Below are 26564 nucleotides of genomic sequence, written 5' to 3'. Positions count from 1 at the left end.
GGACACTCTTTTTAATCGCCAACTATATCTATTCTAATATTATAAAGCTGAATCTAACAATAAAAGAGCTTTATAAAGTCTAACCTTTGTCAGTCGTTACCAGTAGTCAGAAGCTTGAAAGTGTGACGCGCAGTGTTACTTAGTATCGTGTTATAACCCAGGTAACTGTGTTGTGGAGGTCCGATAGACAGTCGCTGCATGTACAATACTGGTATTCAGCTGCATCCGGTGAGACTGGAAGCTGACTACAACATAGTTGGAAGAAAGGCTAGACTGATATACAAGCTCTGCTTAGCTCAAGAAGGAATCAAATAACTATGACAATTGTACAATGAAATTTTCATAAATTATTTCAGATTCAAGTTTTCACTCGCTCTATAAGACGTCCCTGTGTTATAACGGCTGTATTATCCAACGGTTTGAAAAAGAGGTATATTGTCAAAGTAGGGGAACCTTTGGTCAACGATGCGGCTGTACAGAGAGTTATTAAAGTACTGCCATTACTTCAAGGAGGAGACTATATCAGTTATAATGTAAGTACTTATATATATATAGGTCGGGGAAAAAGTCTTTTCGCATTATAGTATGTATGAACTTGTAATAAAATCTTTTCTCTGCACAGAAAAGTTCGATATTTGGGTACCTCACGAGCTCACTGAAAGAAACCTAATGAACCGTGTACTCATTTGTGATTGTTGAAGCCAAAGAGATTTTATTACAAGTTCATCCATACTAATATTATAAATGCGAAAGTAACTCTGTCTGTCTGTCTGTCTGTCTGTCTGTCTGTCTGCTACTCAATCACGCCTAAACTACTGAACCAATTTGCATGAAATTTGGTATGGAGATATTTTGATACCCGAGAAAGGACATATATCATCACGCTACGACCAAAAGGAGCAGAGTACCAGTAATTAATGTTATAAAAACGGGGAAAATTTTCACCCAATCTCTCTTATTGGACGCAAGCGAAGTTGCGCGGGTCAGCTAGTACATACTATAATGCGAAAAGACTTTTCCCCGACCTAATATTAATGTAAATTTCAGGTAACTGTGTTGTCCGAAGATGCGGCCATTATAGAATATTTAGAAGACTATCAAACACTCAACGATTTAATGGGAAATAATATTACAAGTAAGTAATTTACATTTAATATAACATTTTAACTTAATTTGTGAGTGAATATTATAATATACTAGATGTCCCAGCTCCCAGCCACTAGGCTCCAAAAAATAAATAAATCCTTCAGAGGTCAGTGTGTGCGATTCTATAATAAAATCCCGAGTGAAATTCAAAATTTAAGTCTCAATAAATTTAAGTTACTAGCTGACCCGCGCAACTTCGCTTGCGTCACCTAAGAGAATGGGTCAAAATTTTCCCCGTCTTTGTAACATTTTTCGTTGCTACTCAGCTCCTAATGACCGTAGCGTGATGTTATATAGCCTATAGCCTTCCTCGATAAATGAGCTATCTAACACTGAAAGAATTTTTCAAATCGGACCAGTAGTTCCTGAGATTAGCGCGTTCAAACAAACAAACAAACAAACTCTTCAGCTTTATTATATTATATAGTATAGATTAGTTAAAAGTAATTTATGTCGTAAGGGATATTATACTATTAAATATATTATTATTAATAAAGATTATTTAGATGATAACAGTTTGGGACTGTGCTGCTTCTAAGTTCATACATAATGTCCTCCTAGCCGGCATACGGTTACGGCGGTCAGTTATTGAAACTGGCCATCTGTGCAGGACTTTGTTTATAGTGTCCAAGTGCGTGCACAATACACAGGTACACTCTCTATTCCATCACTCTCATAGTCTGGTGGGACGGATAACCGACACGACCAGTGAGAGGTCAGGCGCAGGACAATAGGCGACACGTGCTCTCCGAGGCACGGAGGTCTTCGACCTCAACTTCCCAACTCCGGGCAATTTCTAAGAAATTCTTAACAGAAAATCTCAGAAAAGACTTTTTGGCCCGACCCAGGATTCGAACCCGAGACCTCTCGCACCGCAGTCGCATATACTACCGACCGCGCCACAGAGGTGTAATGCCAAAAGACTTTTTCCCCGACCTAATATTTTTTTGGTTACAGTACAAGCTCTGCTTAGTTTGTAGTAGGGAATGCAATCCCGACTCGAGATCGTCAACTCGAGATCCCTCGCGATCAGAAATATCAATCCCGCGGGATCCCGAGATTTTCGGGATCCCGTCTAGTTAGTAAAAATAATACAATTCGAACGGCTTGTTTAATGTAATATGTGTGTGATAGTGTGGTGAATGCAATAAATTATTATTTGAAAGAAAATAAAAGCCTTTATTTTTCAATATTACTAACAACGTAACATTAACAGGTGTAATAACATGAACATAGTCAAAAAAGTAGGTGTAGCTCCAGGAGATCAAAATAAAAAGTAATCATATGGCATTTTGAAAGTAGCCTCTTAAAATACAACGTGTATCAATAGTACGAGCTTCTAATCAGCATCTTAAGTCTATTGCAATGTAGCCAGCTGCTGAAAATGCCCTCTCCGACAATGCCGAACGGGATCTCGTCATATTATGCTTCGGGATTGATCCCGAAAAAATACACGGGATCTCGCGAGATCGGGATCCCGCGAGATCGGGATTGCATTCACTAGTTTGTAGTCAGATGACCGTGTGTGAGTTGTACAATGATATTTATTTATTTCAGGGCCAGATAACTACTTGAAAGATGACAAAATGGTTTTTTCACCAACTTTGGCTTTGGAGCAATACAATAATATGTGTAATAAGATACCAGTCTACAAATTAAGGTATGTATAATATAGCAGCCCCAACCCGCACTTGGCCAGCGTGGTGGACTCAAGGCCTAACCCCTCCCTCATTACGGGAGGAGACCCTTGCCCAGCAGTGGGACAGTCATGGGTTAAATTAATTATTATAATATAGCAGTGATAGCCTAGTGGTTACCGGTCGATAAACGATTTTTGAGTTAAGCAAACCTTGGCGAGGTCATTTCATAGATGGGTGACCGCATAGTGGTATTTGAGCTGGGCGTCTCCGTGCTTCGGAGGGCATGTAACAAGTCTGTCCCGGTTGTTGTATATTAAGATAACAGTCGTTAAGTCACGTTAAAGGCTAGGCTTGAACAACTTTGACACTAGGTTGACCACTAACCATACGATAAGAAGGTGTAAATTAAAATTGTAAATTAAATTAAAATATTACTTTTCGATTATAAAGAGTGTCCAGGAGTTTGTTGGCAGCTCTTCTCATTGGCGCTACCTTCCGAACTGGCGGTAAATTCACTCTCTGTATCATTGACTATCATAAGTGTCAGCATTTGACCTAAATGAATAAACTAGCTGACTCGCGCAAATTCGCTTGCGTCACATAAAAGAGAATCATAATTTTCCCCGTTTTTATAACATTTTTCACTGGTACTCTGCTCCTATTGGTCGTAGCGAGATGATATATAGCCTATAGCCTTCCTCGATAAATGGGCTATCTAACACTGAAAGAATTTTTCAAATCGGACCAGCAGTTCCTGAGATTCGCGCGTTCAAACAAACAAACAAATAAACTCTTCAGCTTTATAATATTAGTATAGATGAATTAATTTTGATTATTTAATTTTACAGGTCTGCAATAGAAAATACATGTGCATCTACTGAAGAGTTTATAAATAAGAGAAATAAGTATTTATCTACATTAAGTGCTATGACTATCATCAATTGGTTGTTCGGTAAGTCTACGATATAGTCAAATATATATTAGAAAAATAATTTCACTAAAATAGGTATATTTAATTATCACTTGTTATAACGGTGAAGGAAAACATCGTGATGCAACCATGCATGCCTGAGAGTTGTTTAGAACAGTTCTTGAAGGTATGCAAAGTCCTCAACCCACAATTGGTCAGCGTGGTGGACTCAACCTTACCTTACCCTTCCCTCATTACGGGAGTGACCCTTGCCCAGCAGTGGGACAGTAATGGGTCAAATTTATTATTTATTATCATTATATTAGAAGCTTGTAAGTGTGACGCACAGTGTTACTTAGTATCGTGTTATAACCCAGGTAACTGTGTTGTGGAGGTCCGATAGACAGTCGCTGCATGTACAATACTGGTATTCAGCTGCATCCGGTGAGACTGGAAGCTGACTACAACATAGTTGGAAGAAAGGCTGATGAAAATACCATATGTATTTATATTTTTTCAGGCGTAGGAGACAGGCATTTAGAAAATATAATGATTTCATCAGAAGGTGCTGTGTGTAGCGTCGATTGGGCTACAGTATTTCAGTATGGACTCAGAGAGTACATGCCGGCAAGACTTACAGCTAATATACTAGCCGTTTGTAATATAACAGGTAAGAAACATTAAGTATCTGGGTCAAATATGGCCGCGTGGAGGAACGAGGTGATCATGTTCCTCCAACACAAAGGGAGGATCCTCCGAGCAGGCGAGGTGATCATGCCTGGTGGGCCTAGGCTGCCCGACTGTTGTAGTCGGGAACTTGTATATATAGTCAGTTGCAGTGCAAACTTCGATAGCGCGATTCAGGACTTGTGACGTCAGTCACTGCGCGTGGTGGTTGGTTGCGCGCTGGTCCTAGTAGATGTCGCTGTATGTAGCGCTCCGCTACAGCCGAAAAATATGGTCACGACCAGTGAGAGGTCAGGCGCAGGACCGACGGCGACACGTGCTCTCCGAGGCACGGAAGTCTTCGACCTCAACTTCCCAACTCCGGGCAATCTCTAAGAAATTCTCAACAGAAAATCTGAGAAAAGACTTTTTGGCCCGACCCAGGATTCGAACCCGAGACCTCTCGTGGGGCAGTCGCATATACTACCGACCGGGCCACAGAGGCAGTCGTATACAGTATCTACCGGACTGCAGAGATAGTATTATATTACTAGCGGACCCGACAGACGTTGTCCTGTCTACACGTCTTAAATTTGAAAATTTTAAACTTTTTTCAATAATCTAAACCATTCTCAGATCCCCTTAAACACACACAAAGAATTTCATCAAAATCGGTCCTGTCGTTTAAGAGAAGTTCAGTGACATACACACTTACAGAAGAATTATATATAAAAAGATTTTTTTTTGTTTCAGTTCTAGAAAGCCGTTTGCAAAATATATTGGAAAATTTGAGAAAAAATCATAAACTGTACGAATCATTTATTAAAATATCTTTTTATTGGAAAGAAGCTGATTTTAATGAGGTAATATATATGATATATGTCACCTCGCCGCAATAACCGTAGCGCCGCGTGTGGTTCCAATCACACCCGGGACTAATATTTGTGTGATGAGCACGAGTATCTGTTCTGAGCTTGTTCATGTAGCTATATAAGTATGTATTCACAAGTATATAAGTATGTTTATCAGTTATTTACAGTACAAGCTCTGCTTAGTTTGTAATCAGATGACCGTGTGTGAGTTGTACAATGATATTTATTTATTTAAGAGATATTAAGAGCAATGATAGCTGAGTGGTATAAATTGACATCTCCCACGCAAGTGGTCGACGGTTCGAACCCGAGGCAACACACCAATGACTTTTCCATGTTATATGTGTATCCTACTAATATTATAAATGCGAAAGTTTGTGAGTATGTATGGATGTTTGTTACTCTTTCACGCAAATACTATTCAACCGATTTCGATACCATTTGGTATATAGGTAGCTGAAGACCCAGAATAACACATAGGCTTTTTATCCCGGAGTTCCCGAGGGATCGGGATTTACACGGGAAGGGTTTCCACGCCTACAAAGTCGCGGCGGCCTTTCTTAGAAATAATGGTCACTTGTTACAACGGTGAAGGAAAACATCATGATGCAACCTTGCATGCTTTATAAATTTAACTATTTATTTATATATTTCAGATGTATTACATAAAGGATATTCTTGAAGGAAAGAAAGTGTCTTATGAAATAACTAAAGATGTATTTAATAATAATAATAAAATACGCCACAGAGAAGAAATTATCAAAATTTTGGACACAGTTTTTGAAGATTTTGAACATAAACAAACATACAGTGTTGAAGAACAGGTAATTAGTTTTTGTTTATTACTAGCTGACCCGCGCAACTTCGCTTGCGTCACATAAGAGAGAATGGGTCATAATTTTCCCCGTTTTTGTAACATTTTTTACTGGTATTCTGCTCCTGCGACCACGTAGCGTGATGTTATATAGCCTTCCTCAATAAATAGGCTATCCCATAGTAAAATATTTTTTCAAATCGGACCAGTAGTTTCTGAGATTAGCGCGTTCAAACAAACAAACTATTCAGCTTTATAATGCTAATAATACGACTGTCTATTTGACCTCCACAACACAGTTACCTGGGTTATAACACGATACTAAGTAACACTGTGCGTCACACTTACAAGCTTCTGACTACTGTTAACAATTGTCAAGATCTTTGAAAATTACACCCACGATTTAACGTGCCTTCCGAAACACGGAGGAACTCGATATGTATAAGATGGTCACCCATCCACAAAACAACCTCGGCAAGTGTAGCTTAACCTCAGCGATCGAGCCGCGATCTTTTACGTCAGTAATGAGTTAAATTTACATTACTCTTTACTTTTTCAGGTGACCTGTCTTTTGAAGCACTGCACGGCGCCTCAGCTGTTAGCCGTAACACCTATAGGTTGGCAATCATGGGTCTAAGACCCATACGACCATAGTAACCGGCGGTGCTGTATGACAACATGTATGTATGTGAATGAAGCAAGGGAAGTTTGTAAGGATCGTACCAAGTGACGTTCTTTGATCTCTGAATACAAATATGGGAAGAAGGCGTGATTTTATTTATGTGCCCAGCCAGTTGCGCTCACCGGTCGGTAAACGATCTGTGGGTTAAGCAACCCTTGGCTCGGTCATTCTATAGATAGGTGACCGCATAGTGGTATTTGAGCTGGGCGTCTCCGTGCTTCGGAGGGCACGTAAAAAGTCGGTTCCGGCTGTTGTCTACTAAGATAACAGTCGTTAAGCCATGTCAAAGGCCTTTCAGGCTTGAACAGTAGACTGAAATTAGAAATACCACTATGCGGTCACCCATCTATAGAATGACCGCACCGAGGGTTACTTGAACACAAAAATCGTTTACGTCTTTCTGCGTACCCCTATCGGAAAAAGGCGTGATATTATGTATGTATGTATGGTTATACATACATAAACGCTCAGTATGTTAACGCATACATTACATAGATGTACGTGCAGTGATATTTTTGCTAGCGTCTCCGTGCTTCGAGCACGTTACAAGTCTAACTTGTTAACATAACATGAGTTCAGACCAAAACATTTTATAAATAATCGTGTTTATATAAGTACTTAAGAATATTGTGTTAAATAAAAATCTTTTTATTACAAAAATGGTTTTATTTCTACAAAAATATAAAACTTAAACTAATCTTATTTTATCAGTACTTTTATTTGAGTAAAATACTAATATTATGCTGTATTAACGTCCATTAGTTAGTTTCAGATAAGTAGTAGATAGCTTATGACTTCGAAAGCAGATACTTTTCGTTTTAAAAAGACAACTCCCGCACTAAGAATTGTTCTTGTGTCGCGGGAACTTTAACAAACATACAAACAACGGACACAAAGTACAACCAGTAAGTAATTTGGCATAAAAAATGATTAAATATCTAAATATATATAACTCAAAGGTGACTGACTGACATAGTGATCTATCAACGCACAGCACAAACCACTGGACGGATCGAGCTGACATTTGTCATGCAGGTAGATGTTATGACGTAGAAATCCGCTAAGAAAGGATTTTGATCAATTCTACCCCTAAGTGGATAAAATAGGGGATGAACATTTGTATGAATGTAAGTCACAAACCGCGCGTTGAAAATCGCGAACAAAAGCTAGTACTATAATAAAAATTTAGTTAGCGTAATATAAATATAGTGTCATAGTTTAACAAATGTTTTGTCATCATTTTATCTGATAAAGAAGCTATTTAGGACTTATCTCAAAGCTAATATATAATAGGATACGGGAATTAACGCGAACACGCATTTTTCCTTAAAATGCCTAACGTTTCGGCGCAGGTTGCACTCGCCGGCCGCCGACCGACGACACTTCGGTTAGACATTTTAAGGTAAAATGCGTGTTCGCGTTAATTCCCGTATCCTATCTAATATATAAAATTCTCGTGTCACAGTTTTCGTTGCCATACTCCTCCGAAACGTCTTGACCGATTCTCACGAAATTTTGTGAGCATATTGAGTAGGTCTGAGAATCAGCCAACATCTATTTTTCATGCCCCTAAGTGACACTATTTTTATATATATATGGCTAAAAAACGTTTGCCGGGTCAGCTAGTAATATATAAAACATGCAACGCGAGAGTTTAAAAGTTATGATTATCTAAAATTCTATTAAATCTAGCTTATCCTAAGGCCATACGATGCTTTCAATCCAGGGTACATAGTTAGCCACCCGGGTGTAAATAGCCGGTTGTCCTGGGAAACCACAGGCTCTGCCAAACGAAGTCACACCGACTATTGTGTACATGCAGTGAATTTTCTTACTTTTGATTTGAATCGGACCGCCGCTGTCACCCTGGAAAAAAAATCATTAAAATTATAGCCGATTGGGGGCAGTTATAGCCGATTGGGAGCAGTTATAGCCGATTAAGAGTTGGTGGTAAAGAATAGTTTTAGCCGTTTGGCAGCAGGTACAGCCGATTGGGTGCAGTTATAGCCGATTAAAATTAGTTATAGCCGATTAAGAGTTGGTGAATAGTTTAAGCCGTTTGGCAGCAAGTATAACCGATTGGGAGCAGTTATAGCCGACTGGGAGATGTGGTAGTTGAGGTGTGTTAGCATTCGCAGCGCTTGACGCGGTAATTCTAAAGGTTAGGTAAGTAATAGCCAAGTGGTATTTGAATTGAGCGTCTCCCTTTGACATGGCTTAACGACTGTTATCTTAATTGACAACAACCGGGACCGACTTTTTACATGCCCATCGAAGCACAGACTCCCAGCTCAAACACCAATATGCGGTCACCCATCTATGCAATGACCGCGCCAAGGTTTGCTTAACCCACAGATCGTTTACCGACCGGTGAGCGCAACTGGCTATGGCCTCAAAGTTACTTACTTGGCAGGTATCTTTAGGCTGTGTCTTGTCTCCATAGCAGGTCTGTGATTGAGGGTCAAAGCCTATTTTCATCAGCCTCATTGGTTGGTACTTCTCCGAACATTCTGGTGTAGTGAACTTGTGGAGAATGACCTGGAAAACAAATGGTTTTTTATTTAAAACTACACATTTGTCTGTGTGGTTAACGTGGTCACCTCGCCGCTATAACTGTAGCGCCGCGTGTGGTTCCAATCACACCCGAGACTAATATTTGTGTGATGAGCACGAGTATCTGTTCTGAGCTTGTTAATGTATCTATATAAGTATGTATTTACAAGTATATAAATGATAGCTGAGTGGTTTAAGCTTCGAAGAAGGTTCGTACAGTTATGTGTGTATTAGAAATAATTGTCACTTGTTACAACGGTGAAGGAAATTATCGTGATGCAACCTTGCATGACTGTGAGTTTAAAAGAACAGTTCTTGATGGTATGCAAAGTCCCCAACCCCACTTGGCTAGCGTGGTGGGTTTAAGGCCTAAACCTTCCCTCATTTCGGGAGGAGACCCTTGCCCAGCAGTGGGACATTAATGGGTTAAATTTATTATATTTTATTTTATACACATAAGTATCTGTTATCAGTTATCTAATTCCAGTACAAGCACTGCTTAGTTTGTAATCAGATGACCGTGTGTGAGTTGTCCAAATATTAGGTCGGGGAAAAAGTCTTTTCGCATTATAGTATGTATGAACTTGTAATAAAATCTTTTCTCTACACAAAAAAGCTCGATATTTGGGTACCTCACGAGCTCACTGAAAGAAACCTAATGAACCGTGTACTCATTTGTGATTCTTGAAGCCAAAGAGATTTTATTACAAGTTCATACATACTATAATGCGAAAAGACTTTTTCTCCGACCTAATATTTATTCAGTTATATGGTAAAGGTAAGTATTGATTACCTTTTGCATAGCTTCAGATTCTGACCCTTGATACGTGGTTAGACCCCACCCAGTTGCAAGGACCCGCTCATCATCTATAGGGTCTCCAACATGAAGACAAGCTGGTACCACGAACTGACTTAATTGTATCCTGAAAACACAAATATGATTGACACAAATTATCAGTTTTGCTAACCAGTCTGGAGTATGGCATCTAAGGTTTTGTAATTTTATTTAACACTTCCACACTGCGTCACATTAGAGAGTATGGGTCAAAATTTTCCTCGTTTCTGTTACATTTTTCACTGGTACTCTGCTCCTATTGGTCGTAGAGTGATGATATATAGCCTAGCCAAACTTCCTCGATAAATGGGCTATCTAACACTGAAAGAATTTTTCAAATCGGACCAGTTCTTCCTGAGATTAGCGCGTTTAAACAAACAAACTCTTCAGCTTTATAATATTAGTATAGATGAGGCCTTACCTTTCCCTGATTCCGGGAGGGGACCATTGCCCAGCAGTGGGACAGTACCTAAATCAATTCCTTTATTAGAAGTATGTATACTTACTGTTTTTCAGTCTCCAACAAAGCAATATCGTTATATTTGACAGGAGGTTTGTACTCCGGGTGTTTAATGATTCTCTTCACTCTATACCACTTAGATTTCTGCTGTGCATCGCTACGGGTCAGTGCTCCCACTAGCGCGTAAGTTGCTGGACCCCTAAGGAACAAAATAATATAACACCATTCATAAAAATATATGAAGTTATGAAAGGCTTATAAAGTGTTCTGTTTCTTTCACTCCTTAGCGAAATGAAAAAGAGAAAACATTATAGTAGCTTTAAAACTAAAATAGGTTTATAGTGTGTTTATGAGTGAGAGGGTTAGTCTGTTATAATGAAAAAAGGTCAGGTGCGTAGTACTCGGTCCTGTATGACAACATGTATGTATGTGAATGAAGCAAGGGAAGTTTGTAAGGATCGTACCAAGTGACGTTCTTTGGTCTCTGAATACCTCTATGTGGACAAGGCGTGATAAAGTATGTATTAATAATGATAATATTGTCCTCCCGGCGGTCAGTTTCATTGAAACCAGCTGATGGTACGGGACTCTTTGGTGTCCAAGTATGTGTGTACAGTATACAGGTAACTATACTCATTTTCTGTTCCTTTTCTTATTTTAAAAACACAACTCCAGTAATAAGAATTACTTATAAGTCACGGGGACTTTTACAAACATACAAACAACGGACACAAAGCACAATCAGACACGAAACAACAATTTGTGGATCGCACAAACAAATTTTCTATGTGGTGATCGAATCACGACTTCCCAACACAATGGTAGCGGGTGACTTTAACCACTGCGACACTGAGGCAGTCAAAGTCTACTCAAATCTACTCAGGTCTACTGCAGTACCCTCCGGTCTACTCGTAATATTATAATGTAACGGGTCTTAATCGTGATTGAAAATTAAAGGTTAGAATACCCTATTTGTTCACCCGACGTTTCGATCGAATTACATCGACCGTGGTCACTCGTGGTCAAACGGGTTTAAGACCCGTTACATACAGCGACATCTACTGGGGCCAGCCAACCACCACGCGCAGTGAGTGACGTCACAAGTCCTAGATTGCGCTATCGAAGTTTGCACTGCAACTGACTATATATACAAGTTCCCGACTACAACAGTCGGGCAGCCTAGGCCCACCAGGCATGATCACCTCGCCTGGCCGGTCTTCTCGGTCTACTCACTGTTCCCTGCTAGCAGTACAATGTCCAGCTGTCAAGATGAACCGGTCACTAATGACGGCTCCTCCACAAAGCCACGCGATCGATTGGTCGTCATCGCCGTAACCCAGCATTACCTAAAAATAAAATCCTCTCTTAGTACTCCTCTACACTTACTAAGGAATGTTCATAGCAAATGTCAAGTTTGTAAGCTCAGTAGTTTCAACTGTGCGTTGTCCATCAGTCACTCAGTAACGAAAGAGTTTTCTAAACACTAACTGACTTGACTGATTCTAAGCGCCTAATGATTTTGAATAGCAATGCACAATCACACATATTGCTCGTGATCAAATTTAAGGATTTAATGAAGGTTTAGAACATCGTTCTGACAAGTTCTACGAGAAATTAATTCGTATTTATTAAGAATTTGAGCAACCGGACATGCAAATCGGTCACGGCCTGTATTTATTCAAAAATATGTGGACCTAACGTATTAGGTACCTATATGACTATTCAAAATATTATATGACTATTTCTAATACTTTGTACAAAGTTTACTAAATTTATTGAATCAAAAAGTAGGAAACTTAATTGAAGACTCGTTGGCAGTAAATAGAAGCTTGAAAGTCTGACAACTAGTCTTACTTAGTATCGTGTTTAAAACCAAATGTGTTGTGGAGGTCCGATAGACAGTCGCTGCATGTACAATACTGGTATTCAGCTGCATCCGGTGAGACTGGAAGACGACAACATAGTTGGAAGAAAGGCTGGACTGATATTGACTCACCATATGTGGAAATTCATCTTTGCTAGTGTCAGTCCCTCCGATGATTAATTCATCAGCATTATGGTGACAATGATTACTGCGGCTAAGTTCGCCGGTGAGGGCTACCCCGCGCTCACACGGGTAAACAAACTGCTCTTGATATTCTATACATTCTGAAATAAATAAATTTAACCCATTAATGTCTCTGGCAAGGGTTTTCTCCCGTATTGAGGGAGGGGTTAGGCCTTGAGTCCACCACGCTGGCTAAGTGCGGGTTTGGGACATTCAGAAATAGTTTATAAATATACTATTTGTACACGTCACACACAGTCATCTGATTAATATTATGTCGTCCGGGCCGATTTTGGCCACGGTTAACAGCCAACTGTGCAGGACTTTGTTTATAGTGTCCAAGTGTGTGCACAATACACAGGTACACTTTCTATTCCTTTACTTTCATAGACTGGGTTAACGAAAAATTATTAAACTCGTACTCGTAAAAGGTTCATCTAAAATGCACAGGCTTTGTAATTTTATTCGTAAATAATGTTGAAATTGTAATTATTACAGACTGAAACATTTTAATAGGCACTCATTTGATACCAACGAAAATACTAGTGACGTCATGTCATATTTCTATTCTATACTCAAAAATGTGTTTTTGACATTTCATAAAGAGTAGCTGATTTGATTGATAGTTAACTACCCTAATAAATAATTAATACTTACTGTCAAAAGCCTTTCGTCCAGTTTTATTCGACGTCATTTGAGCAGGGATGGCAGAGCATCCGCCATTTTTATTCGTATTATCTTCATAATCATATACCGGAGGTACATACTCTGTGGTGGCCGCTGTAGCCGGTCTGTAAATAATAAATCGTATAGTTAGTGGTGAACCTAGTATCAAAGTAGTTGAAGTGTTTGTCTGAACTCATGTTATGTTAACAAGTTAGACTTGTAACGTGCTCGAAGCACGGAGACGCTCAGCTTAAATATCACTGCACGTACATCTATGTAATGTACGCGTTACTTAATATACTGATCGTTTACATAATAATGTCGGTAGTGTGTGTGCAAAAAACATATGAATTAAGTGTTTTTGTCAAGAAATTCATTAGAGTTATGTAGACCTCCGTCTCGGAGAGCACGTGTGTATGTTCGTGTGAGCTCTCGTGGGTGATGTTCGTCACACGCACTATGACAGTGATGTAATACAGACTGTACAACTTGGAAAAAACATTACTTTTCGAACAATTTGTAAATAGTGAAAACCAAGTGAGGGTAGGCGTTGAAACTCGCAAGGAGACGACGCTTAGCAGCCACATCAGTCAGCTCGTAACCACGGTCGATGTAATTCGATCGAAACGTCGGGTGAACAAATAAGGTATCGTAACTTTTATTTACTTATTTAAGACCCGTGTAGAAATATTGTAGTATGGCGGTCCTGTATGACAACATGTATGTATGTGGTAGCAAGGGAAGTTTGTAAGGATCGTACCAAGTGACGTTCTTTTGTCTCTGACTACCGCTATGGGAAGGTGTTATTTTACGTATATTTTATGTGTACAAACCTAAAATTAATTTTATTATTTATTTTATCGTATGATTTGTGGTCAACCTAGTGTCAAAGTTGTTCAAACCACCCGAAAGGCCTTTGACATGGCTTAACGACTGTTATTTTAATTGACAACAAACGGGACCGACTTTTAACGTGTCTTCCAAAGCGCGGTCTCAGTTCAAATATCACTATGCGGTCACCCATCTATGGAATAACTGCGCCAAGATTTGCGTAAACCATGGATCGTTTTCCGACCAGTGAGCGGAACTGGCTATGAGCGCCTCAATAGTTTAAAAACTGATCACACCCGGGACTAATATTTGTGTGTTGAGCACGAGTATCTGTTCTGAGCTTGTTAATGTAGCTATATAAGTATGTATTTACAAGTATATAAGTATGTTTATCAGTTATTTACAGTACAAGCTCTGCTTAGTTTGTAATCAGATGACCGTGTGTGAGTTGTACAATGATATTTATTTATTTAATTTATTGTTCTTACCTTTTCGTAGTGGTAGCTACATTGAATGGGGTAGGCACAGTAGGTATAACATTATCAAGACAGCACACAATAGGGTCGGAACTGACGAAACCACATATCTGAAAATAAAACCATAATAATTAGAACCAGTTTAACGGGCTATGTTTAAGCCTCAGATAACCTATTCAATAGATAGAACGAGAACAAATCTGTCGAAGTATCAATTTCAACTACCATCAGGTACAACACTTCGTAAGGTGGCTAATATTTAATTTTATTGAGTAGTGTTAAAACGTAGAATGATTAGGTCCTGTATGACTACAAGTCATTTTATACATGTGAGTGAGGCAAAGGCAGTTTGACAAATGGCGTTCTCTGGTCTCTGCCTACTTCTATGGGAAGAAAGGGTGACAATGATAGCCGAGTGATATAAGTTGGCACTTTTCACGCAAGTAGTCGACGGTCCGAACCCGAGGCAACACACCAATGACTTTTCTGAGTGATGTGTGTATTATAAATAATTATAACTTGTTATAACGATGAAAGAAAACATCGTCATGATACTGTACCTTAAAAGTTGTTTAACACATTTCTTAAGGGCATTCAAAGTCAGCGTGGTCGACTCAAGGCCTTATACCTAGCTCATTCGGAAGGAGACCCTTGCCCAGCAGTGGGACAGTTATAGGGTTGGTAACGTGCCCGGTATGTTTTGTGGCAATAGGCTCCCTTATTACATGGGACTAACATTGTTAACGATACGAGTATTTAACACTTCTTAGCATAAGTCTTCTTCGGGTATAACAGGCGTGATGTTAGGTTTGTGCGTATGTTTATTTATCCACTAGCTGACCCGCGCAACTTCGCTTGCGTTACATAAGCGTCAAAAAATTTCCCCGTTTTTGTAACATTTTACACTAGTACTCTGCTCCTATTGGTAGCAGCGTGATGATTTATAGCATATAACCTTCCTCGATAAATGGACTATCTAACACTGAAAGAATTTTGCAAATCGGACCAGTAGTTCCTGAGATTAGCGCGTTCAAACAAACAAACAAACTCTTCGGCTTTATAATATTAGTATAGATTAATGTCCTGGTCTTTGGTCTTCGAGAGAGCTTAGACAATAATCCACGCTCAAGTGAGACTTCGCTTTCAAGAACTGTGTTAAACAACTGTCAGACATGTCGTTTGATACGGAAAATTTTGTGACTCATAAAGTCAATTAATGTTATGAATACAAGAGCATTAACAATTTTATTAAACCAGTTTTTTAATTGCACACAAGTCAAAGTTTAATTAACGCAAGGAAAAGAATACAATGTAACTACGTATATTTCCTATCATGCCTTTCTTCCAACTATGTATGTTGGACACTGAGACTGGAAGCTTCCAGTCTCACCGGATGCAGCTGAATACCAGTATTGTACATGCAGCGACTGTCTATCGGACCTCCACAACACAGTTACCTGGGTTATAACACGTATTTTACATGGCTTGCATCACATTAAGTATATTGTATTATTATTTATTTGTCGTATAGTTAGTGGTCTAGTGTCAAAGTAGTTGAAGTGTTTGTCTGAACTCATGTTATGTTAACAAGCTAGACTTGTAACGTGCTCGAAGCACGGAGACGCTCAGCTCAAATATCACTGCACGTACATCTATGTAATGTACGCGTTAACATACTGAGCGATTACCACACGGTGAGGGGGACTATGAGCTCTTTATTGTAAATGTCAACTTGTATTGTAAATTATTATTATATATGGATACTAGTTTTTAAATACTAATTAATTGACGTATAGAATATTCTCTTGTTTTTTTCCTTAAGAGCTAAATACATTCCTTATTTCCGACATTTGCAGTACAATTTTGTTTTTAAATTCATTTTTTATATCACGCATCAATGCTGGGCAAGGATTTCCTCCCGGTTGGAGAAAAGGATTAGGTCTTGAGTCCACCACGCTGGCCAAGTGTCGGACTTTGTACTACTTCAAGAACTGTTCTAAAGAACTTTTAGGCATGCAAGGTTGCATCACGATGTTTTCCCTCACCGTTGTAACAAGCGATAATTATTTCTAATACACACATCACTTGGAAAAGTCATTGGTGTGTTGGGTTCGAACCGTCGACCACTTGCGTGGGAGGTACCAACTTGTACCACTCGGCTATCACTGTTCGTACAATAATATAAGGTAGGTTTATAAATACCTTAGGATTTTTCCTGTTCTTAATATCTTCAAGCGCTGATCGGCATTTACCTATCAGCATACATGTGCCCGTCTGTCCATCTTTCGTGCACAGATCTCCTGAAAAAAGAATAATTAGAATTTTATAATCTAGAGGTACATACACGCCCGAAAGGCTTTTGACATGACTTAACGACTGTTATCTTAGTTGACAACCACCGGGATCGACTTTTTACGTGCCCTCCGAAGCACGGAGACGCCCAGTTCAGATACCAGTATGCGGTCAGCTATGTATAGAATGACAGCGGTTGCTTAACCACAGATCGTTTACCGACCGGTAAGCGCAAGTGGCTATGGGCGCCCATGACCACACTCATGACCACAGATACAATCTTAGTTCAATCGTTTAAAATTTCACATTTGCAGTTATTTTTTATTTAGGCTTCATCTAAACGACATTGAAATAAGGAAAGCCTTAGTAGATCACTGACATTAAAAGGTTATAATAATAAAAATATTTACAAACATAATTATCTCTCATATTAATTATTAAATTGAGTACTTAGGTCATACAGATAACCTAGGAATTCTACGTCATATGTAGTGTATTGTAGTACTAGCTAATCTTGTAATACTCATCATCAGTCTAGTCTCTCTTCCAACTATGTTGTAGTCGGCTTCCAGTCTCACCGGATGCAGCTGAATACCAGTATTGTACATGCAGCGACTGTCTATCAGACCTCCACAACACAGTTACCTGGGTTATAACACGATACTAAGGAGCACTGCTTGTCAGACTTTCAAGCTTCTGACTACTGTTAACGACTGTCAAAGATCTTAAAAAACGTCAACCGGGACCCACAATTTAACGTGTTTTTCGAAACACGGAGGAACTCGAAATCGCGCTACGGTTATTGCGGCGAGGTGACCACGTTAACCACTGCGACAGACGTGCAGTTGAGTCGTAAATGGCCACTAACCATACGATAAATAATTCTTCTTTGTTGGAAGGACTTGTTATTTTTATAACTGCTCACAGAGACGCGACGTTTGACGTCATTTGACCTTGTAGTTAATTGTCTGAATAAAAAATCAACTTGTTTTGGGGTTTCCCTGTCTCATGAACCACTTGGAACTATGACTAACATTTCCTTATGGGGCAAAGTGCAGTATCTCAATTGAATCTTAATCAAGACTGATTGTGACTCAATTAAAACTAGTTTTGCAAATCTATACTAATATTATAAAGCTGAAGAGTTTGTTTGTTTGTTTGAACGCGCTAATCTCAGGAACTACTGGTCCGATTTGAAAAATTATTTTAGTGTTAGATAGTCCATTTATTGAGGAAGATTATAGGCTATATATCATCACGCTACGACCAATAGGAGCAGAGTACCAGTAAAAAATGTTACAAAACAGGGAAAATGATGACCCATTCTCTCTTACTTATGTGACGCAAGCGCAGTTGCGCGGGTCAGCTTAGTCAGCTAGTGTACCTAGGTATAAACAAAAAGAAATTTAACCCATTACTGTCCCACTGCTGGGCAAGGGTCTCTCGTAATGAAGGCTGAGTTAGGTCTTGAGTCCACCGCGCTGACCAAGTGTGGGGGACTTTGCGTTCCGTCAAGAGCTGTGTTAAACAACTGTCAGTCATGTCATTGCTCACGATGTTTTCCTTCACCGTTATAACAACGTGATCATTATTTATAATACACACGTCACTTGAAACACTCATTGGTGTAAATTTTTATTTTAACTTAATTATTTTTCTCATTATAATGTCATAGAGCTCAGGTGGATAAAGAAGACTTGTTTATTATATTACTGGTTTTTTCCAAAATGATACTTAAATATTTTACCTGAATGATTTTTAAAAATCTTTTCCTTATATTAAAGCTGGTTTTTCAAATCATTGTGCATCTTTAAAATGGTTTGGAAACTGAGCAGAGCTTGTACTGTAACTAAACAACTGATAAACATACTTATGTACTTCAAAATATATTCTTATATAGATAAATTAACTTGCTCAGAACAGATACTCGTGCTCATGACAAAATTTAGTTTCTTGACCCGTATGTATGGGTGTTTGTTACTCTTTCACGCAAATACCTCTGAACCGATTATGACGAAATTTGGTATGTAGGTAGCTGAAGACCCAGAATAACACATAGGTTACTTTTTATCGCGGAGTTTCCGAGGGATCGGGATTTACACGGTAAGGGTGTTCCACGCGGACGAAGTCGCGGACGGCCTCTAGTTCATCACAATATTGATAAATAGGACATGGCTCTCTATACATAATTGTTGGACTAAAATATAAGTAAGAACACTATAAAAGCACTAACTAGGATACAAACTTGAGACTACGAGACAATCGTATACACTACAGCTCAGAGCACAAAGACAGTATATTTTCTAAGAAATCAAGTTTCTACGTATTTCGCGAATTGGTTTTCAACAATACTAAGAAATAAATAATAACTATTTTGCATATTTATGCTAATTAGTTAACATTATAAATAACTGTACGAATGTGACATACTTCTCGCACTGACTGTCTGTCTTTTACTATTAAAAGGCTGATGTAGTTTTTATAAAATCAGATACTAAGAAAGACAGGTCAAACAGAACCCTTTTTTTTTGTTTAAAGATAATTTCTGCACTAATTGCTCTTGTGTCTTGACGTTTACAAAAATACAAACAACGGACACAAAGTACAGAAACAACTATTTGTGGATCGCACAAATATTTTTATCGTCAATTAATACAAAGTTACTAAAGTATTGCAAAAAGTATATCTAAAAAACTACTCATCAAATTGATCTATAGAAATGTACCAAAAGATTTAATTAGGGCAAGCATTCAAATACATGAATCATCAAAATCAATTCACACTATAAAAATATGTGTAGTAAACAAAAAATATTTACTAATGAAGGAAAATCAGTCTAGCCTCTCTTCCAACTATGTTGTAGTCAGCTCCCAGTCTCACCGGATGCAGCTGAATACCAGTATTGTACATGCAGCGACTGTCTATCGGACCTCCACAACACAGTTACCTGGGTTATAACACGATACTTTCAAGCTTCTGACTACTGTTAACGACTGTCAAAGATCTTTGTATATGACAGCCGGTACCCACAATTTAACGTGCCTTACGAAACACGGAGAAACTTTTTATGTATAATATGGGTTATAACACGATTCCCCTCGGTAAGACTGTTTGTCATACTAAAATCCTCCCTTTGAAAGTCGGATAAAATCATGACTTCCTAAGTCTTATGAGTCAACTGACATTATAGTAATTTAAAAATATTTAACACTAACATTAAAATCATGGTTTATTATGTACGTTTATATAAAAATAAAGAAAGACCTACGTACATTTGTTAGATGACATACCCCCGGTTTCTGAGGTACATTTAGCGGTAGTTTATCTATTAAATAGCGTTTAAACTTATACAAAAAAAAATGCTATTAAATAGATAAACTACCGTTAAATGTACCTCAGAAACCGGGGCTCAGTATAGTTAGTAGTTATCGAAATATTAATAAATAAATTTGAGTACTACTCACCTTCAAACGCGCACTCAATCACTACAAAAAGACACACAAACAAACTTATTTTCAACAACATTATTGCGACAAGTTATTACGAATAAACAAAAATGGCGACCGTCCCGCAAGATGGTCGCGAGGTGACTGGCATTGAAAAACATCTTGACTTGTATTATGAATATATAAAGACTAGTTTAGATTGTGATTTTTTAAAATTAATGTTATGAATCACAACCCCCGGTTTCTGACTTCATTTAGCGGTAGTTTATCTATTCAATAGCGTTTTTTTATATGAGTTTCAACGCTTTTGAATAGATAAACTACTGCTAAATCTACCTCAGAAACCGGGGGTGATAATGACCTCCTAGCCGATATACGGCTACGGCGGTCAGTTTCATTGAAACTGGCCATCTGTGCAGGACTTTGTTTATAGTGTCCAAGTGTGTGCACAATACACAGGTACACTCTCTGTTCCATCACTCTCATAGTTTGGTGGGACGGATAACCGACACGACCAGTGAGAGGTCAGGCGCAGGACCGACGGCTTTACGTGCTCTCCGAGGCACGGAGGTCTTCGATCTCAACTTCCTAACTCCGGGCAATCTCTAAGAAATTCTTAACAGAAAATCTCAGAAAAGACATTTTGGCCCGACCCAGGATTCGAACCCGAGACCTCTCGCACCGCAGTCGCATATACTACCGACCGCGCCACAGAGGCAGTCAAAAAGATGGCGGGGGTGATAAAGATGGTTTTGCCTGCTATTTTGCTTATCCCTACTTAATTTTTTACTGTCCCACTGCCGGGCAAGGGTCTTCTCCCAAACGAGGGCGGGGTAAGGCCTTGGGTCCACCACGGCTGCTGTTGTTTTACCACGAGCACCTCCAATAAGACAATATGTTATAAAACTACGGACTTCTACCTAGAATCAGTTAGTTAAGTATTATTTGGCAATTTACAAATGATTTTAATGAGTCTAAATTGAATAAGTCGTTAACGAGTACCTGGTTAATTGAAATATGCTTTAAAACTAACACACCAATGAGTGTTCCAAGTGATGAGTGTATTATAAATAACTAGCTGACCCGCGCAACTTCGCTTGCGTCACCTAAGAGAATGGGTCAAAATTTTCCCCGTTTTTGTAACATTTTTCGTTGCTACACCGCTCCTTATGACCGTAGCGTGATGTTACATAGCCTATAGCCTTCCTCGATAAATGGGCTATCTAACACTGAAAGAATTTTTCAAATCGGACCAGTAGTTCCTGAGATTAGCGCGTTCAAACAAAAAACAAACTCTTCAGCTTTATCAATCACGTTGTTATAACGATGAAGGAAAACATCGTGAGCAATGACATGTCTGACAGTTGTTTAACACAGCTCTTGAAAGTCTCACTTGATCAGCGTGGTGGACTCGTGAGGTTAAATCCTAGCTCTTTACAGAAACAGGATTTGCCAGTGGGACAGTTCTCTATTTAATTTTATTGAGTCAAACGGTTTAAGTTGCGCCTTCAATGCAAATGGTCGAGGGTTCGTACCCGAGGCAACGCAGCAATAACTTTTCCAAGTTACGTGTGTATTAGAAATAATTATCACTTGTTACAACGGTGAAGGAAAACATCGTGATGCAACCTTGCATGCCTGAGAGTTAGAACAGTTCTTGAAGGTATGCAAAGTCCCGCAGTTTGTCAGTGTGGAAGACTTAAGGCTTAATCCCTCCCTCATTACGGGAGGAGTCACTTGTCCGGCAGTGGGACATTAATGGGATAAATTAATTTTTATGTATTTTTACTGTTATTGTGAATAAGTCTTTATAAATAAGTAAAACGAGTTTCCTTGTTTTGTTTGTATTTATTTCGCACTGACCGCAGACTATAAATGACTCATTACATACATATTTATACAAGTTCATACATACAATAATGCGAAAAGACTTTTCCCCGACCTAATATATACTTCTATACTAATATTATATAGCTGAAGAGTTTGTTTGTTTGTTTGTTTGTTTGAACGCGCTAATCTCAGGAACTACTGGTCCGATAGGCTATATATCACCACGCTACGACCAATAGGAGCAGAGTACCAGTAAAAAATGTTACAAAAACGGGGAAAATTATGACCCATTCTCTCTTATGTGACGCAAGCGAAGTTGCGCGAGTCAGCTAGTATTACATACATACATACAAACATACATTTAATAATATCAACAAGTAAATAAATATCATACATTCATAATATCACGCCTGTTATAAAGGTAGAAGTGCTTGAGATGATTTTACTGCCTCCATGGCGCAGTGGTTTAGGTCGCCACGCCGCTACTGGGAGGTCGCGTGTTCGATTTCCACAAATCAATGTTTCGGGTCTGGTTGTACTTTGTGTCCGTTATTTGTATGTTTGTTAAACTCCCCGCGACACAAGAGCAAATCTTATTCGGCATTGTCATTAAAAAAAAATTGCTACAAAAAGCCATTTTCAAGCTAGGACGTTATTATCCAATATTAATTTTGCTGTGGAAGCCGAAAATCAGTTTATAGGCGGGCGGTATCGTAAATTTTATAAAATGGCTGCCATCTGTCAACTGTCAGACGCATGCTAACATATTTATTGCTCTGAAAAACGGCTTTAAAAATCACTAGTGGACAAGCCATCCTGCCTGAAATCGAAGCCTTGGTGTTTTTTTCTATGTTTTCAGCCTTTATAATAAATAAATTTAAACACAACAAACCCGAAACATTTATTTGTGAGTCGCACAAATAATTGTCCCGTGTGGGATTGGAACCCACGACCTCCCGACGCAATGGTAGCAGCGTGGCGACCTTAACCACTGTGCTACGGAGGCAGTTTGCACTTACATATATAACATCACGCTTCTAATTATACCCTAAGGTTTTTTGTTTTGTTTTGTCGTATGGTTAGTGGTCAACCTAGTGTCAAAGTTGTTTTAGCCACCCGAGACGCCTTTGACATGGCTTAACAACTGTTATCTTAGTAGACAACAACCGGGACCGACTTTTAACGTGCCCTCCGAAGCACGGAGACGCCCAGTTCAAATACCACTATGCGGTCACCCATCTATGGAATGACCGCGCCAATGGTTGCTTAACCCACAGATCGTTTACCCACCGGTGAGCGCAACTGGCTATGGGCGCCTAAGGTGTAGTCATTATTTATTAAATCGTATGGTTAGTGGTCAGTGGTGACATCCATATCCATACTTAATATTATAAATGCGAAAGTAACTCTGTCTGTCTGCTAGAGTGCTACTCAATCACGGCTAAACTACTGAACCAATTTGCATGAAATTTGGTATGGAGATATTTTGATACCCGAGAAAGGACATAGGCTACTTTTTACCCCGGGAAAATGACGTATTTCCCGGGAAAATTCAGGTGGCGTACGAAGTCGCGAATAATCAAAATTATAATGACATTGAATTAACAAAATTCCGTTGTCATGGCAACTGTTTTAATGGCGGATATGCCTTACCGCGACTTCGTTATACTAAGAGATATAAATAATTTTAAGAATATTTTTCGTGAAAAAAAAAGCATATTTTATATCATCACGCTACGACCAATAGGAGCAGAGTAACAGTAAAAAGTGTTACAAAAACGTGGAAAATTCTGACCCATTCTCTCTTCTGTGACGCAAGCGAAGTTGCGCGAGTCAGCTAGTAGTAATAATATATATCAGTAATTGGACAACGACTAATAGGCATGATGACTAATTTTGTTTTTTTAGTAGATTGTGAAAAATAATTACACACGTATTTGAATTTTTGTGCATAATCAAATTATTACCGCGATACATTGAGTTGAAAAGTCGCATGACGTCACGTTAGAGTACAAAATGTACAACACCGTGACGTCATTAGCCCCCATTCCATAATTTTATAATGCTTTTTAAGTAAGTCACATTATTGGTTCTTAATGAATAAAAAAATCGTGTGCAATATTAGGTCGGGGAAAAAGTCTTTTCGCATTATAGTATGTATGAACTTGTAATAAAATCTTTTCTCTACACAAAAAAGCTCGATATTTGTGTACCTCACGAGCTCACTGAAAGAAACCTAATGAACCGTGTACTCATTTGTGATTCTTGAAGCCAAAGAGATTTTATTACAAGTTTATACATACTATAATGCGAAAAGACTTTTTCCCCGGCCTAATATTTTTAAATTATCTGACTGGCAGACTAATTATAATTTCTGTTCTGTTACCTTGGAAACATCCCTATTTCCCCAAAAAAAGTAAAGACCTCAAAAATTACATCAACCAAGAACCGAACCAGTGACCATTAACACTTGATTCTTCACTGAAACCCGCGCCCTAAACGCAGGCGTGTCTCAAATCCTGTATTTTTTGTCTCTTTCTAATTGTGTGTGTGTGTGTGTGTCGCCCTTGTGTGTGTATACGGCGAGCGTGAAAGCTTTTTGTGTGTGTGCGTTAGACAGGTAGTTTGTACAGTGTGGTGAGGGAGAAATATTTACCCCGATTTGTGGGTAATTTTTTCGGGTAAGTGTTGAGCTTTTTTTGTAGTGTTTTTGTTTTAAAATGTTGTGTTGTTTTATAATTTAGAGACTGAAATTATTTGTGTGAAAATTTACCTGTTGCTTAGCTTAGGCAAAAACCTTTGCCTTATTTATCACAAAATACTAGTAAAATGTTCAATATTTATAGACGTACATTTCAAAATGTAATGCTGAAAAATGTTACTCATTGGAATATGCAAGGCGCTTTGATAAAATTTTGGCACTAAAGCATTGATACTAAATACTCGTTGGTGGATAGTAGGGATAAATCACCCCTCTTAACAGGGAAACAATACTCGAAAGAACTAAAAATAATCATTATTTTATTGCACCAATAACGTAAAAAAACTTAACAAAATTAGAAATCGTGGTATCTTTTAATACCAACGTGAAAATTTAGCTTTTTTGATCAACTTGAGCATTGAAAACAGTTTTTTCAGCTGCTTATTATACTTATTAAACTACGGTCAAAGTAACCTGCACCAAAAGATCAAGCAATTCAGAAAAAATTACATGTAATTCATATTATGAACTATCTTTGTTCAAAAATTTTAAAGACATACATCCATCTTTAAACCATTTAAACCATTAAATTTTGTTACACATAAAGAAACATCACAAATACAGTACCTTGATTCTCTACAACTACCGACTACCGACAACCGACCTGTCATCGAGAAATTTTGTATGAAAATCTGATCAGCGCCACTGTCGGGCGTCGTCGGAAATATTTCGGCAGTACATTCTAAATGTCAAAATTTCGATAGCTAGCCGGTTGTCGGTAGTCGATAGTGGTAGAGAATCGAGGTACAGAACTTAATAAGTAACTAGTTTGTACATTTATATGCAACAAAGGGCTACAGCTCAATATACGCTGTGCTAGGCACAGCACTGATTTTCAGCTGCAAAAAAAACCTTTATTAATCTTTATTAACCTTTAACTACACGTTTGGCGCAGTGGTTTAAGCGGTCACCTCGCCGCAACAACCGTAGCGCCGCGTGTGGTGGGTTCGAATCTCATCCGGGACAAATCTTTGTGTGATGAGCTCGAGTATTTGTTCTGAGCCTGGATGTCAATTTATCTGTATAAGTATGTATTTAGAAGTATAAAAGTATGTTTATCAGTTATTTGGTTACCATAGTACAAACTCTGCTTAGTTTGGAATCAAATGACCGTGTGTGAGTTGTACAATAATATTTATTATTTAATATCCTAACAAACTTTCTCATCTATTATCAAGATTGTAAAGCATTCTCCCCAAAAAAATTTACCCCAAAAAAGGGAGCTTTAGATTAAACACTAGCCACACTAATTCGAACGAGTGAGAATACAGTGCCCGTTCGCTCCCCGCGCTGTACAGTCGCGTCCTGTACATAACGTGTGTTGAATTTTGTGTATTGTATCATTAAACGCTGTGTATTTGTGTATTTGTGACATTGTGTGTGTATTTTAACCAGGTACGTTGTATTTTCTAATAATATTATACTATTATCGTTCAAAATCATAAGATTTGAATCACTTTAGTAATATTTGGTGTTACATTTCAATGTACGGCTTTGTAGTAGGGTAAACCCGCGACTTTGTCCGTATATTTCCTAATAAAATGTATTCTAAACGTTAATTTAGTTAATAAACTGTATGTGTGAGAAATTTTATGAAATTCGGTTCAGTAGTTTTGGAGTGAGAGAGTAACAAACAT

The 26564-nt window shown here is 38.5% G+C and overlaps 3 protein-coding genes across 3 annotated transcripts in view; 2 read left to right on the top strand and 1 right to left on the bottom strand.

The window, feature by feature from the left end:
• Positions 1-7383, top strand: part of LOC142985326 (uncharacterized) — a 35516-nt gene extending 28133 nt beyond the window's left edge. Inside the window, exons 34-41 of the mRNA XM_076133433.1 lie at positions 357-533; positions 1048-1135; positions 2704-2806; positions 3635-3738; positions 4217-4366; positions 5116-5225; positions 5891-6058; positions 6608-7383. Of these exons, the coding sequence (XP_075989548.1) occupies positions 357-533; positions 1048-1135; positions 2704-2806; positions 3635-3738; positions 4217-4366; positions 5116-5225; positions 5891-6058; positions 6608-6685 (978 nt within the window). The 3' untranslated portion in view covers positions 6686-7383. The remainder of the gene's footprint in view (positions 1-356; positions 534-1047; positions 1136-2703; positions 2807-3634; positions 3739-4216; positions 4367-5115; positions 5226-5890; positions 6059-6607) is intronic.
• A 101-nt stretch (positions 7384-7484) lies between these two features.
• LOC142985329 (venom protease-like) lies at positions 7485-20492 on the bottom strand. Its single transcript, XM_076133437.1, has 10 exons — positions 20355-20492; positions 16801-16898; positions 14611-14708; positions 13283-13416; positions 12575-12726; positions 11812-11924; positions 10625-10777; positions 10077-10206; positions 9137-9268; positions 7485-8596 (listed from the first exon to the last, which is right to left on the bottom strand). The coding sequence occupies exons 1-10, from the start codon at positions 20413-20415 to the stop codon at positions 8429-8431; spliced, it is 1239 nt and encodes a 412-aa protein (XP_075989552.1). The 5' UTR covers positions 20416-20492; the 3' UTR covers positions 7485-8428.
• A 5713-nt stretch (positions 20493-26205) lies between these two features.
• Positions 26206-26564, top strand: part of sli (slit guidance ligand) — a 113280-nt gene continuing 112921 nt past the window's right edge. The window contains exon 1 of the mRNA XM_076133444.1: positions 26206-26322. The gene's annotated coding sequence lies outside the window, so the exon portion shown is untranslated. The remainder of the gene's footprint in view (positions 26323-26564) is intronic.

This window comes from Anticarsia gemmatalis, chromosome 29 (assembly GCF_050436995.1).
Source record: "Anticarsia gemmatalis isolate Benzon Research Colony breed Stoneville strain chromosome 29, ilAntGemm2 primary, whole genome shotgun sequence".
NCBI lineage: Eukaryota > Metazoa > Arthropoda > Insecta > Lepidoptera > Erebidae > Anticarsia > Anticarsia gemmatalis.
This window is presented reverse-complemented; position numbering and strand designations above follow the sequence as displayed.